Source organism: Atractosteus spatula, chromosome 4 (assembly GCF_055471065.1).
Source record: "Atractosteus spatula isolate fAtrSpa1 chromosome 4, fAtrSpa1.hap1, whole genome shotgun sequence".
In the NCBI taxonomy this organism is placed as follows: domain Eukaryota; kingdom Metazoa; phylum Chordata; class Actinopteri; order Semionotiformes; family Lepisosteidae; genus Atractosteus; species Atractosteus spatula.
Window position 1 is genome coordinate 2,914,304 of NC_142709.1, and position 15,231 is coordinate 2,929,534.

At 48.2% G+C, this 15,231-nt stretch overlaps 2 protein-coding genes across 2 annotated transcripts in view; one reads left to right on the top strand and one right to left on the bottom strand.

Moving 5' to 3' along the window:
* LOC148835629 (protein mono-ADP-ribosyltransferase PARP4-like) overlaps positions 1-1,335 on the bottom strand; it is a 29,196-nt gene extending 27,861 nt beyond the window's left edge. Inside the window, exons 1-3 of the mRNA XM_088914298.1 lie at positions 1,216-1,335; positions 874-985; positions 548-740 (exon numbers count right to left, since the gene is read on the bottom strand). Coding sequence (XP_088770424.1) covers positions 548-673 — 126 coding nt within the window. The 5' untranslated portion in view covers positions 674-740; positions 874-985; positions 1,216-1,335. The remainder of the gene's footprint in view (positions 1-547; positions 741-873; positions 986-1,215) is intronic.
* On the top strand, positions 672-15,211 carry cpap (centrosome assembly and centriole elongation protein). The gene is made up of 19 exons (XM_088913030.1): positions 672-804; positions 1,313-1,444; positions 3,118-3,130; positions 3,385-3,757; positions 4,181-4,355; positions 4,740-4,979; positions 5,244-5,406; positions 6,016-6,118; positions 6,636-8,088; positions 8,691-8,823; positions 9,081-9,246; positions 9,555-9,782; positions 10,740-10,827; positions 11,673-11,788; positions 12,627-12,719; positions 12,855-12,995; positions 13,344-13,428; positions 13,800-13,920; positions 14,655-15,211. Exons 1-19 carry the CDS (start codon positions 672-674, stop codon positions 14,896-14,898), a joined length of 4,200 nt encoding a protein of 1,399 aa, XP_088769156.1. The 3' UTR covers positions 14,899-15,211.
* Positions 15,212-15,231: the final 20 nt, after the last annotated feature.

Sequence of the window (15,231 nt, forward strand, 5' to 3'; positions counted from 1 at the left end):
TAAACCTTTACTTGCTCATTTGCAGCCTACGCATGCTGACGCAGCTCCCTACTTGAATTTCTCAGCAATGTCTAGTTGAGAAAACATGTATCTAAAAAAATGTATATCCAAACTTAAAACTTATGGGTTTTTTTACCTGTGGCTGATTGTCCCACATTCTATCTGTATGAACCTGTATGCTCTTGTCTATTTTTTCCTTTTACTTTTTGTTGTACTTTTTTATCACTACATACAGCATCCCTGGGACTGGAAAGGCACTTTACACGTAAAAGATGTCATTGGTGATGACAAACTAGAAAGTTCAGAGTGAATGCAAGCATGCTGCGTGTTTAAGTTTACCGAAAGCAGTGCCTCCTGCAAGTCCCAGCACAGGCGGCTTTCAATGTTTGTCATAAATGTGTGACCACCTCAATGTCCACAACTGAAATCCACGGATTTCTAAAGAGATTGAGCATTTCACGTAAGCCTGTTCTATCATCAGAACTTTGCTCCCTACTTCATGCATGTCTCAGGGACACTGTACCCCCTGCTGCTGCTGCTGCTGTACCTTCTTGTTGATGACAAAAGCAATGCTCCCCCCATTGTCTGTTATTGCAGCCTTTAACCTCTTCTTCTCTCCGATGTGCAGGTCCTTCACCTCCAGGGCCACAAGGCAGTTGTCAAAGGCCGGCATGGTTTCGCGTCCTGGCGCAGCCGACGGGAGACGCGTCAGAAGGCAGGAGAGCGCAGCTCGGTCTCACCTACACGACACGCAGTCCGTGAACAGGGCAGAAACCGATCCCAAGCCACCGAGAATATGTGAAGGTGTATTTCCTGAGGTGTGTGTGTGTGTGTGGTTGTGTTTACAGGCGGTCAGGACAGCTGGGCTCTTACCGGTCGGCTCAATCTGCTCGTTATCGGACCCCAGAGAGATCCGTCTGGATTCCTGAACCTCTGAACCTGTCAGCTCCCACCACAGCTGCCGGACGCGGAAGACGTCTTCTGTCTGAATAAAATGGATAAAATAAAGCGACGAATAGGAAAACAGGACCGACCCAAATGCACAGACGATATCCTGTCCTTCCTGCATAAAACAGTTCCGCTTCCGAGAAAAGTTCTTGTCTTGTCTTGTTTAATGCCTCACACAGTCCAAGGAAAACAACTTTTCCTTACTGCGCACCAGAGGACTAGACGAAATGGCGGCTGTAAAAGCGATACAGCTCTGTTTAGTTTTACCTGGGGGGAGGTGGGGTCGTTGTGGGGTGCGACTTAAAAGCTTGTAGCTGCTGGGAGTCCCACCTGTGTGAAAGGGCAAATATATCGTCTTTCCTAGTGCTTGGCAGCCGCAGACTCGCTGAGCTGCGCAGGTGTGACGTCACGCAGCCGCCCGGCAGAACGCGCATCTGGCAGGGTCTGCGCAGAGCTGCGGCTGCGGGGGCGAGAGCGCTGGTCCCATCTAGTGGTGGTAAATGACAAACAAAAACGCGTTATAAAGCGAAGACCGTGTACAGTATATTCAGTTCAATTCAAGGTGCTTTATTAGCATGACCGATGGGTACAATCAGTGTTGCCAAAGCAAATAAAAGTAATGATAGTTACATTAAACAAAACAAAAAGTAAAAGTAAAATAAAATCTACAGACATATTACAGACATTTACAACAAAGACATATTATAAAATATTGACATATACTGTAGGCGGATGGAGCATTATTGGGATGCTCCATCCGCCTACATACTGTGTATTCACACTGGAGAGCCACGGGGATAGACTAAGATTTTACTACACTGTATATGAGGCTGAAAGAAGAAGAAAAATAGTTACGAGTGTTATAGGGTTCGTGTTTCTCGGTATCGTAAGCTTGTGTTGAACAGAACAGAGTTCTTGACCAACGGTAACTAACTGTAGGATGACATTTAAGAATGAGTAAAGAAGGACCTTTTTTTCGGGCCCTGGAGACGAGAGAACAAGATTTAAGTTCGCTGCTTCGAGCGCGGCCGTGTGCCGTGGCTTTGGTGACAAGGACAGCAAGGTCTTGCGAAATGCGTCTTTCATCGCATTTTTGACAGCAGAGAAGAGGACAAATACAGAATGTCAACACCTTGAGCGTCTCCCCGCCGCCTTGACAACAGCGCAAACACGGGCGACCTCGTACCCCACCGGCGGTTCAACCCTGTAACGTACTCGGAGCACTGCACTGTGGGAGATGTAGTCCAGAATCAGAGCTCCCTGCCTTTAGCTGCATGAAAACTCCGCCTGCCCAACTACAATTCCCATAACCCATAGCCCTGGCGCTGACTTGGCTCTCTCGCGGGTATTGTTTTTATATGGCGGTATATTCGGAAAGTGGTTTTTCCCCCAGTTTGCATCTGCACGAGTTCGTGAATTCATACATAGTCTCCAAACGTCTGGGATCGACGAGGTGAGTAAATCTCCGCTGAAAAAACTCGGTTTGACACAGCCCTTTGAATTCGTCCCGGCCCTAAGAGTTGTGATATCCTGCCGATGAAAAGGCTCTGGGAAGCGGAGACAGATCCGTTCAAACAGGGTCCACCCCTGTGTGTTACACTGGCAATAAAATACAACTCGGATTAGACATGTGCAAAACAAAAAAAAAAAAACAACAACAACCGTCTCTTAAGAAAGATATGCAGACAGTCCTTTGCCATTTGGCACAGATTCATGATGTGTGAGAGAGGAGGTCGACAAATGAACGTCGTTAAGCTGGACTCGCACACAGGAGGCCGGTTTGGTGCGATTTCTTTTTGCTGTGATGGACAACGCATGTCCCGGGCTCTTGGACGGACGTGGACATGTTACACTAGTCCAGCGGCAGACATTTAAAGCTCTTGTAGGTGGACGAAGTGCGCTTCTGCCGTCTCACTGCTGCTCGGTCCTCCGTGAGTCGGGCCGTTGTGTAGCTGTGCGGTAAGGTTGATAGTCAAAAAGGGAATACAAAAAGCTGTGTCTTGGTCGAAGCGCTGCTGTCGTGCGCTTGTAGTGAACCTGGGGTTCTCCTTTCGTGTCCGCGGGTTGAAATCTTTTTGCGGCTCCGGGAGAAACTGGTAAAACGGGGAACGACAGCAGTGGTGAGTCTTTACGGGCAAGACATGAGCATCTCCGTCTTTTTGCATGTAGAAACGTGCGATGGGTACGTTCGGAACTCCGGCGATGTGGTTAGACTGTGGTGCAGAAAGAGCAAAGGTGAAGTGGGTTTCAGATGATAAGATTCCAGCCCAAGCTAATGTCTGTTGGATTTTAGTCTGTTAAGTTTCTGCAATAATAATCTGGTATTTTCTGCCCGATAAATGCGTGCACCTGATGACGTGAATGTCCTAGGTTTTGAAGTGAGACGCCGCTGAACCCCTCAATGGGAGCCCTCTGAGCTGGACTGTGCCTTCCCAGCGCTGCCCTTGGCTACATCCCCTCCACCATGTCGGCCTCGGCGGGCTTGCAGCCCGAACCCAGTTTCCTGGCCCGCTGGATGTCGTGCAGCCCCCGAGCCGGGGTGATTCTGGACCCGCCGCCGGCCCTCCTCAGCCGCGCCGGCCGGGACGGGAGCCCGGCCGCCCCGGGCGGAGACGACTCGTTCTCCGCGCAGTTCCTGCCTCTGCCCGTGTCCAGGAGCAGCAGCTGCCTCAGCGTGGACTGGCTCGGCCCGGCCGGCCCGGAGCCGGGGTCCGCAGCGCCCGGCCCGGCTGCTCGGCTGAGCAGCCCGGAGGAGCTTGACACGGCGGGACACAGGCACAGCGCTCCCTTAATGCGACAGCTGGAACAGGTGCAGTTATACAGGATACATGTCTGTATCTGCATTTCATTCCTCCTTTCACGGGTAGCCCACACTCATCTGTGACTGGTTCCAGAGATGAGTTTTAACACAGTCCAGTTGTCACTCTCTGTTTGAAGTCAGGGCACAAAACCAAACCCCCAAAAAGGCTCAGATGAGATTGGCTTATCGCTCATGATGGGTATAATTTTTTAGTGATGTTCGTAGGCCTCTCTTCATAGGCAGAGATATCCCTCACGTTGGATTTACAGACAAGGTCCCTCGCTGCCTGCAGTAATGAAGCCAGCCAGCGTCTGTGCTGTTCTGTAGCTGCAGGATTTCCCTGCTGGGGGGGGGGGGGGCAGGTAGTTTGTGAGTGTGGCACAGGGAAAAGAGCCCCCTCCTCGCGCTGTTCTGACAGTCCTGCCCTTGCAGCTGAAGGAGTGGCAGCAGCAGAAGCAGGAGCAGCTGAAGAACCAGCAGATGCAGCAGCTGCGCAGACTGCTGGAGGAGCAGCAGAGACTGGTGCACATGGCCTCCGCCCAGCAGGCCCCCGCAGGTACAGCCAGCAGGCCGCCGTCACGGGCAGAGGGGCAGGCTGCCCTCGCAGGTACGGCCCGTGGGCCCTCGCAGGTACTGTTGAACTCGCTTCTGCCCATCGCCGGGGAGCTGAAGCCCAGTTCCTAACAAGAAACACTGGTAAAATGACTTAGAAAAAGGAACATTGGAACAAGAAAAATAGCTTTTTTGTGGAGTACAGTTATAGATTTGTTTTTAATTTGTGGGTTAAAGCCATTCTGATTTGCTAGATATTCTTAAATAAGCAGATTGAATAACGTTTATTTTCTCAAATGTTAATGTGTATATGGGGGATAATTGTATTAATTTAAGTACATTTAATTTTTTTTCTGAAAGTGTATAGCTTTTGTTTGTTTTTTTAATGAGCTAAGTTATCATTACTTGAGGGATTGGCAGTGATGGTTGTTTTCCTCAGACGACCCGGACGCGCCTCAGGCTGTAGAGGGAGAGGAGCTCTGGGAACGACCTCTCACCCCGGAAGTGCAGCCCGACCCCACGGGTGACTGGGGGGCTCCTCTGGACCAGTGCACCCCAGGGCCGCAGGCGGACGGGGGCCCGGCCCTTGGAGCTCTCAGAGGGAGCCCCTGTGACCTGCAGCGGGCTGGAGGCGCTGCTTCTGACACCGAGGAAGAGGAGGACTCTGACTGCAGTCTGGGTAGATCTCCTTGCCCACACATAGTGGTCTGTGATCTTGGTGTGGTTCAGAAATTTACGTCCTGAAATACTAGAGGAAGTGCTTATGATTGTGTTCTGGGGGTGTCAGTAGCTCTTCCCAGGTGTTCGGGACACTCTTGAGAAAATGAAACTCATACTGTAGTCTGCGGTTTGTCAGTAACCTGAGCAGTTCTCTCTGACAGTGAAAGACACCGTTGTCCTTTACTACTGTGATGTTTCATATGAGAAATCCTGTCTTGAACAGGAAGAAGCTTGTGGAGTGACGATCGGAATGGAGAGGAGCTTTGCAGAAGCAGTGGTTATGAAGACGAGCCCCAGTGTAGCCACCCAGCTGCGAGGGACGAATTTGCTCCGGGTCCAGCTGGAGCAGCTTCTCCACGAGAAGGACACCCGCTGCCCAGTGACAGGTACCCTCCCAGGCAGGGGCTGCGCCATTCACCATCATCACCACATGGAGCACAGAATGGGCCTTGATGATGAATTTCATTACATCTGCCGGCAAAATGAAGGTGTCTCAGTATGAGAGATGGGAAACGTGTCAAGTGTTAAAACATGTTAAATCTAACCTTTTCACCAAAAATCAGTCAAAGATGGTACCAGTTCCTTTCGCGGTTTAAGATCTTGTATTGTTGACTGTAATATTGCTGTCTGTCACAGTGCATATTAGCAGGAATACTGTATTGATGCTGGCGTGTTCTGTGATTATGAACACATTTTAAATTGTACAGGGCGAGACTGGAAATAGATCAGTAACTGAACCGCCAGGCTTCAAAGACTTGTACGTACAAGTCTGGGAAGATGCACGCATCATAGACCTCTCTTCCAAAGCACAGATCTTTCCAAAAACATTGTTTTAGATAAAGCTCGTACTTGGTGCAGAGCACTGTTCCGTGTTGTTTCAGAATTCTGATTCTTTTAGTCGTCATTTAGAATCCTTCGTGAGGCCGGATGAGAAACCGAGTGACCCTGCACATTTTGTTCAAATGTAAACTTGTTGCGGATCTCGGTGCACACAGGCCCATCAAGCCTGGGATTGGCAGCCGGAAGCAGACGTTCGAGGAGCTCCTGGAGGAGCAGATGAGGCTGGAGGAACTGAGGCTGGGAGAAAACCAGGAGGAGGTCAGCGCGCCGTCAGATCTGTTGACCCACACTTCCCACTTCATGCCATGGAGATGAATCTGGTCCTGGATTAAAACAGTACCGCATGTTCATGACAGCTGCTGTCCTGATGCAGAACAACCATACTGGAGACAGGGTTCCCACGGTCATGGAAATCCTGGAAAATGTCATTTTCCAGCCCTGGAAAAGTTTTGAAAAATGATATAATATCCGTTACATTTTAGAAAAGTTATGGAATTTTTTTTAATTGTCCCCAAATTATCATGGCTGTATCATGTAATTTTGTTCATAATTAAGCAACCTTTTAAAAAGAGTATTTGCTTATTAAGAGTAAGTATTTTCTTATGAATATTGTAAAGACTTTGCATTTGTTTGGTAATTTATATAGGGGCAATCACAAACACACAAGGGAACAACCCACTTCGATTACTGACTGTGATGAAAAAATAATTCGACTCATAGGTTTCTTCAGTCTTTCAGTTTTGTGTCCTCTGGACCTTTTGTTCTCTTTCTAAAGGGCCGGGCTGCAGCAGAGGTAAAAGCCCAGCCGAAAAGGACATTCCTGAAGCGAGGAGAGGGTCTTTCTCGGTTCACTAAAGGAAAGGCCGCTCCAGTCAAGGAGACGAGTAAAACTGACGCTAAAACCCAGCCCAAGACGAGCTGCCAGAGGACAGTGGCGCCCAGAAGCAGTCAACAGCCCGTACAGCGCAAGACTGCCATACTGAGCAAAGAAAGCAGCTCTGAGCGCCTGGCAGGCCCGCCAAACAGGTCGCAGGTTGTCTCCTTGGCCAAGGGAAGCAAGGCGCAAAATGTTCTTGGGAGTGCTGCTGGGCACAGCGCTGCTGTAGGTCCAGCAGACCTTCATCGTGAGTCTAAACAGCCCAGTGTTTCGGGACAGGCCCTAGAAGCAATGGCCGTGAAGGTTCAAGGCAAAAAAGCAGGAGGTTCCCAGCCGGCCTGCGCCGGGCCTGGCAAGACGGCCCTGGCGAAGCAGGGGTGCTCAGAGGAGACAAAACAGTGCGTGCCATCGAAAACATCAACGCACATCCCCCCTCCAGAGCAAGAGTACTCCTTTGAGCTGTCCTTCCAGAGGAAGCTGGAGAGCTGGGAGAAGGAGAAGCAGAAGGAGAACCTGGAGCTGGATGAATTTGAGCTCCTGGAACAGGCGGCGGATGAAATATCCTTTTCCAGCAACTCCTCCTTCGTGCAGAGGGTGCTGCACCTGGACCGGCTTGACTGCAGGAGACGCAGGCTGTCCTCTACTCCGATTAAATCGCCAAAAGCCGCGAAGACGGGTCCGGAGAGGAGCGCCCACAACCGGGCTGCGCGGAGTCCGCCTGAAACGGGGGACACCAGGACAGAGCAGGCGAGGTCGGAGTCTGTGTTGAAGGACCTGGATGAAGGTCCTGGAGACGGAAACGGGGAATGTGATGAAGACAGCGATTTGTCATGGCAGAGCGGCTCGGCCTCGGAGGACATGGATGACACTCTGACGAGGGAGAGGGCCCCACGGATGGGGAGAGCTCGAGCCGGCGGCCACGGTTGCGACTCTCATGTCCGATACGACAAAACGTCTTACGAAGACGGAGCTGTGCAGCGCAGCGACGCCGGTGAGGCGGGCTGTACGGGCAGCGGCAGCCCCACAGCGCCTGCAGCGCCAGGGCCAGTGGTGCAGGACGCCTTTGTGTTCGATGATGACGACACATGGAACGATCTAGAGGAGGACGTCAATGGCAACGCTGCTCTAGGAAACGATGCGGCCGACAGGTTCTCTGCCGGGAGAAGCGCAGACAAAGGGCTCAAGAGGAAAGTGGCTGCGGTGAAGGCGGCAGGCAGTAAACCAGGAGGCAGTCCTGCAGACAGCGGGCCTCCCCTAGCCTCAGACCTGATGACCAGGCTGTTTCCAGCTCTGAAACCCAAACCAAAGCCCGCCCCTTCTCGGGAGGATGATCCCGTCAGCATGGCGCCAGGTGAGCCGGGGATATTTAACTGCTGGGTGAGAGAGCAAGCTGTGCTGCATCACGTATGCACCGTGCAAGCTAGGGCAGCAGTGTGGAACGGCAGTCAGGAACAGGAACTCACAACTGGAAGGTGGTGGGTTCAAATCCCAGGCAAGGCACTGCTGTTGTACCATTGAACAGGGGTGCTCCACCTGAATAGTTACAGTAAAATTCCCAGCTGTGTAAATGGGTGCAAATCTTTAAGTTATTTTGGATAAAAGCATCAGCCAAATAAATAATAGTATCTCTAATGTAGAAAACAAAATCAGCAAGAATTTAACACGGTTCTGGCTATAGATCAGTACTTCTGACCTGTAACAGAACAAAGAGATGAAATTGTGCGTCTTTGACATCAGGAATCATGGTTAAGGTAACACACATTGCAACTTCACAGACTTCCCAATTAACTGCATGCCACTGATAGGGGAAGTCCTCTGACAGCCAGCTGGTGATGTGACTCGGGTTCGAACCCGTGGCCCTGCAGCTCAGCCTGCACTTGGACGAGTGCTTGTACCGGTTGAACGGATCGCGTATTAATGCCACACCTCCCTCCTTCCCCCGTGTCCTTGCAGGCCACAACCCCCAGTCCGCTCTGCTGAGGGAGAGGCTGGTGGAACTGGAGACGCAAATCGAGCGTTTCAGGGCAGAGAACTCCGCGCTGGCAAGTCTCCGGCAGGAGAGGGAGACGGCTTTGGAAAAGCTGAGGTAGGGGGATGAGAGCTACCTGGAGCATCGTTAAATGAGACCTCTGTAGAGAGATCCAGAAGGGCAGGCTGAGAAATCACCTTGCAATGATTATTGTGTATTCTGCCAAATGATTGAATGGACATTGAACTGAAAATAGATGACTCTTTGGTTACAATTGGAGTCAATGGATTTCAAGTCCTTGTAAGTGTTTTAGTGTTCGGTTCTGGGGGGATTCCCAGTTTGCGATGGTATTTAAGAGGATTTGCTGCTTGCAGGAAGGAGATGGCGGAGTTTGAACAGAAGAAGGCCGAGGAGCTGGCTCGACTCGAGGAGCTCAAGAAGGAGGAGATGAAGAAACTACAGAAGGAGCGCAAGGTGTTTGAGAAGTACGCGGCCGCTGCCAGAGCCATTCCTGACAAGAAGGAGCGAGAGGAGATGCAGGTCGGGGCATTCATGTTGACTGTATCTGCAGTAGCGGGGAGGGGCCGGAGATCTGGACTGCTGGGCAGATCCAAGCTTGTTATGTGTTTGAGAAAGTATCAAAGGGGTGTGGCTGTGAGATAACTGGGCCACATTGACATTGTGAGAAAGAACATTTGCCTTTTTTACTCTTTAACACCAGAATGGTGTCTAAGCACATTTGGACCCGCAGACTAACTGTAGCTGCGGCTTGTGAGGGGTGTGGTCACGCTGCCGGGGTCGCCCCGGGGGGGCCCGCGGTGACCTGCTGGGGCCTGGTGTTGTTGCAGGCGCTACGGCAGCAGGCGGCCGCCCTGCAGGAGGAGCTGCAGAGGCGGGAGGCGCGCTGGGCCGGCGCCCAGCGGCGGCTGCGCCTTCAGCTGGACGCCCTGGGCAGGGAGAACGCCGCGCTGCGCGAGGAGGTCGGCGTGCTGGGGCGCCTGCGGGTGCAGGCCTGGAGGAAGGCGGAGGCAGACGCTGAAGGCACCGCAGCCAGCGGCCGACGGCCCAAGCCCACCGTGAGTCCTCGTCTGCTCGAGCTCCTCGCTGGCCACGGCCGCTTGAGGACTTCTTCTTATTGCCCTGGCGCTCGGCGCGCACTGCTCCAGTGCAAAACAACTGGATCACGATGACTGTTGACAACCAACGGTTACAATTTTTATTTTGCTAATACTTTTATAGACGGTTCCCTCCATAAGCTCCACCTGAATAGTGACAGTAAAAGTCCCAGCTGTGTAAATGGGGGCAAATGTTTCAATTGTTTTGGATAAAAGTGTCAGTCAAATAAATAATAGAATCTCTAACGTAGAAAACAAAACTGGCAAGAATTTAACATGGTTGGAGGCATTAACCATCTGGCTATAGATCAGTACTTCTGAGCTGTAACAGAACAAAGAGATGAGATCTTTCATTATTCATTCAACCGCCTGGTTTTGGAACAGAGAAAGACTGTGAAATTGTGCGTCTTTGACACCAGGAATTGTGGTTAAGGTTACACATGCAGTACTGCAACTTCACACACTTCCATAAGTATTGGGACAGTGCAGTAAGTCCAGATTGCTGTTTTTGCTGTATGTCCAAGTGGTTTGGGTTTGAGATGAGAAGATCAGGACTGGAGGCAAAAGTGCAGAATGTCACCTATTATTTCTGGGTATTTCTACGCAAATATGCTTTAACGTTTTAGAATAATATCACTTTGCGTTCACTCCCCGTGAGCACTAGTACTGGGACAACTGGCTGGCAGGTGTTTCCTGGGGCACTGGTTGTGTAGTGTTGGATCCAGCCTTAGCTCTTCCCTGGGTGTCTGCTTTTCGTGCCAACAGGCAAATACTGGCCGTGGTATTTTCAGAAACAAAAGGTGAAGACAGTCGAGTTGAATCTTTAAAATGTAGGAAGCTGCTGATGACAAAACGTGATCACTTCCGGTCTTTGTAGATGCAGCTGAAAGTAACGTGATGTGTGTTTTGTCTGTTAAGAGTCCCCAGGTTACTGCCAGGAACAGCCCCCCGCTTTCCTCTGCTACCAAGACAGCGAGGGAGAACAGCGTTGTGGCAGAGAGTACAGGTACAGAGGGCGTCTTCAGTTTCCTTTTAGGGAAGTTGCCTGTGCTTTACATAATTAATAACTCCTTACGCTTGTATAGCCCTTCTCTGGACACTACACTCAAAGCGCTTTACTGCGCCACCACCACCAGTGTGCAACCCCACCTGGATGATGCGCCAGTACGCTCCCCACACACCAGCTCTCAGTGGGGAGGAGAACATGATCAAGCCAGTTCATAAATGGGGATTATTAGGAGGCCAGGATTGGTAAAGGCCAGAAAACTAGGGCTTATCACCCCTACTCATTTCAAGAAATACCCTGGTATTTTTAATGACCACGGAGAGTCAGGACCTTGGTTTTACACATTATTCAAAGAATGGCACCTTTTTTTTACAGTATAGTGTCCCCATCGCCATACTGGGGCAGGACCCACACAGACCACAGGGTGAGCGCCCCCTGCTGGCCCCACTAACACCTCTTCCAGCAGCAGCCTTAGTTTTTCCCAGGTCTCCCATCCAGGTACTGGCCAGGCTCACACCTGCTGAGCTCCAGTGGGCTGCCAGCTGGGAGCTGCAGGTTAGCAGGTGGCAAGCAGAATATCAAGCAGAGTTTACTTTCAAAGATATGTGCATCACATTATTCATACTGTATAAACAAAGTTGTGTTCTGTCTAAATTTGCTGTTTCATTTAATAAACATTTTGGTTTGGAATGTAACAAATATTTAATATTTCATTCTCTACCTCTTCTCTAATTGTAGTCAGGGATTTTTGTAATGTTTCTTGGGTTTTAGCTTTATGATGCTTGTCCTTGAATTGTTTTAACACATGAATGCCCGCTTCCTGAACAATTACTGTCATGTTTTAGTCAACAGCATTAGGTCTGTTCCGGTCCCCACAGCCGTGTCCAGCATAGAGGAGCAGGTGATGTCTGAACTGAGGAAAACTGAACTGTGCCCAGAGTCTCCTGTTGTCTTACCTGCCGTGAGTACTACTTTTTGAAATTAGAGCATAGTAAGATCTTTTCTGCATTCAGAAAGTCATTTATACCAATACATTTATGCCACAAGAACCACCAGTCTTAGAAGTAATTGCAGTAATGGATTTTTTGTGCAACAAGATGTGACTTAGTATGTGGATTAAACATCAACACAGTATCAGGAAGCAGTTACAAAACTGGTCAGAATCTGTGCAATGATGAGTGGTAATGTTCTTAATGTTGAGTGTTTGGGTGTTGGGTGTTGGGTGTTTTCTATGGGTTCTGCTTCTTAATCTAAACTTAGTTTACAAGTTAATAACTTTAGATAATAAAGAATAAAGTCAAACAAAATCAAGTGGCAGTGTGACCCCCTAGAAATATAGTTTAGGGTTGAGTTATTTTTTTCTGTAGGTGGAACTGTTTATTTTGCAATGATATACTTACAAAATGTATTTTTAGCATGCACTCATACAGAAAAGTAACCGAAGGCTTGTTTTAATGCTGTGATAAAGTTCATTCGACTAAAATACTGCCTGTTTGAAAAGGTGAACTGAAATGTGGAAAGCAGGTTGTAGGCGTTCATTGTTTCCCGCCCACCCGTTACAAGAATCCTTTAGTCATTATATCTCTAACTCAATAATGTGGAGAGAAATTGAAGTAATGATGGGTGAGACGGGCACTGTACTATCACAATAAAATACAGGCAGGACCTTTACAATCTCATTAGGAATCCGGGTAGGTGGGTACAGCAGATGAATCCATTTTCATAATATTTTATTTAACTGGCTATGGTGGCATGAGTATTGATATCAAAACGCTCAAAACCAACTATTTATATTGCAGAGCGCAGTACCGACTGACGATCCACAAAAAGACCTGTGTGGAGTCAAGGAAAATGGAGAAACTTTGGAGGAAACCATTCATCCTGATGGAAAAGTATGACCTCGCTTGCGAGTGACTCAAGTCCTTCATAAGAGATTTTGAAACCGAGCTGTCAGTGAATTTGTATTAATTACTGAAGGCCAAGAATAAAGTGCTTGACAAAAGTGGTCCATCTAACGTGTTTTTCAGATAGAAAAAGTATTAAAGAGTGGAATCCGAGTCATCGTCTTCCCCAACGGTACCCAGAAGGAGGTGATGGCTGATGGAAAGAGTGTTAAAGTCACTTTCTTTAACGGGGATGTCAAGCAAATATTGGCGGATCAGAGAGTGGTAAGTACTTAGTTACTGTTCCTCTTCTAAGGGAGAGAAGAAAAGGCCAGTTTACCTCTGAACAGAAAAACTGAATACCTGTAAGTGGTAGCCTATATTTCAGAACTGTCTGAAGATGTATATTTACATTTTGACTGACGCTTGATTTGTGACAGAAGGTGAAGATTAAGACCAATCAAACTGATCTACATGCATCAGGAATCGCTTATTAAATCACGGTTGATGCAGTTAATCCCATTGTTGGGTTAAACAGGTTCTGCTGTTGCAGAACAAAAATGTTTAACCCCAACAAACTCTTTTTCTCTCTAACAAACTCTACCCTTCTGTGACCTCGGCTGCTGTGTTTAGGTGTACTATTATGCTGATGCTCAGACAACGCATACCACCTACCCCGATGGCCTGGAGGTCTTACAGTTTCCCAATAACCAAATAGGTATTTTTTTCTTTTTCTTCATTGCTTTATTGTCCTATTGGGGAAATGTGTTTCACAGCACACTCCCAATATAACCATGCAATGACAGACTAAATTTAACCAAACAAGGTGTAAGTGCAACAGTGGTACCACAAGATCAGGCAGAAGATGGTTCCATTGTTTGAAAGAGATATTGCCCTGGGGATGAAAGAGTTCCTGTGCCTATCAGAATTACATCTGGGGACAGAGAGGTGTGTGTGAACTCATGATGGAGGGGATGAGACAACCCATAATACTCAATTCCAAATCCCATCATCTCAGATTCATCTGAAGACAGTTCACTTTGAATGCGTACAAAATTAACCCTCTATTTCCCTTCTCCTTTTTAACAGAGAAGCATTTCCCCGATGGCAGGAAAGAAATCACGTTTCCTGACCAGACCATTAAGAATTTGTATCCTGATGGACAGGAGGAGAGTGTGTTTCCTGATGGAACTGTCATTCAAGTAAAGCTGTAAGTCCCGTAAAGAGTTTGGCTTGGAGTTCAATATGAATGTTTAGCTTTGATCTTTACTCATCTACTTAGCAGGAAATAACCTACAACGGCTGAATCTGGGGAGGACCAGATGGCTTTGCTGCTGGTTCAAGATGTTCCTTCTATGTCCAAGATGCCCATCTACACATTTCTCCCCATTTATATTCTCAGAACATGCACATGTTGGAAGCATCTTGAAATAGTCCTGTGAAAAGGCAGCTGTCGAAGTTAGTAAATACACTCAATACATCTTGAACACAACAGGATCATTGCTACCGCGATTCTTGACAGGTGCTTCCTGTTTTGTGCGCTCCAAGAACCTGCTGGCATCCCAGTTGCCTCCTTTGCTTAAAGCTCTACACTCTTAGGTGTCAAGGCTGAGTGGGGTCTTCACTGGGTTCTCAAGTGCACCCCCCCCCACCAGTGTTTCATCAATGAACCCAAGACGCCTCATGAGAACCTAGCATCCTGGGACCATCCCCTCAGTACGCCACTCCGCTCAGCTCTCCCTCTCAGTTACTGGATAACCACCAGGCCTCTTTGTGGGATACTAAGGCATTTTTTACTACAAGCAAGAACAAAAGTTCTCACAAACACAGCGTTTCCCTCTTCCTTAAAACGTGATTTTTTTTTTTTAGTTGTATCTCTCAGATGAAAAAATGGAGATTAAATTCCATGGGAAAACACTCATTTTCTTTGTTCCTTTACTGCAGAGATGGTAGTAAAATCATCGAATTCAACAACGGGCAGAGGGAAGTCCACACGGGGGAGTACAAGAGGCGAGAGTACCCGGATGGAACGGTGAAAACCGTGTACGCCAACGGCCAGCAAGAGACCAAGTACCCTACCGGCAGGGTTCGAATCAAGGACAAGGATGGGAATATTGTTATGGACACAAAAGTAGACTCTGAGCAGGCCCTGTTATCTCCTCATTCACAATCAATTCTTTACTCCTAATTAGTACCCTGTCTAAGGTCTATGTGTATAATTAAGAGAGTTGTGTAGCTGGCTGTACTGTACTGGTATAATGTCCCCACTTTGTGTTGTATGCAGTGAAAAGGAGTGGAGTTTGCGTCTGAGGTTTTATAATTAAGTGTACATAATGTATATTAAAATGTAATTTATTTTTATTCACTAAATCAAAATGGGAGCTCTTAATTTATAGCCATTTCCTTCATAAAATTGAATAATTCTACTCATGAATTAGACTTGCTCCATGTCAAACCTTTTTATTTTAAATGTCAAACAAAAATAAAGTACAACCATATCAGTGGTCTTGATTTCTTCATT

What these genes read in the sequence shown, in the direction of transcription:
- cpap (XM_088913030.1), top strand. Translation starts at nt 672, where the DNA reads ATGGTTTCGCGTCCTGGCGCAGCCGACGGGAGACGCGTCAGAAGGCAG. An exon ending in GGGGCAGGCTGCCCTCGCAG is followed by an intron (nt 4,356 to 4,739) that starts GTACGGCCCGTG and finishes TGTTTTCCTCAG; the next exon opens with ACGACCCGGACGCGCCTCAG. An exon ending in TCCCGTCAGCATGGCGCCAG is followed by an intron (nt 8,089 to 8,690) that starts GTGAGCCGGGGA and finishes GTGTCCTTGCAG; the next exon opens with GCCACAACCCCCAGTCCGCT.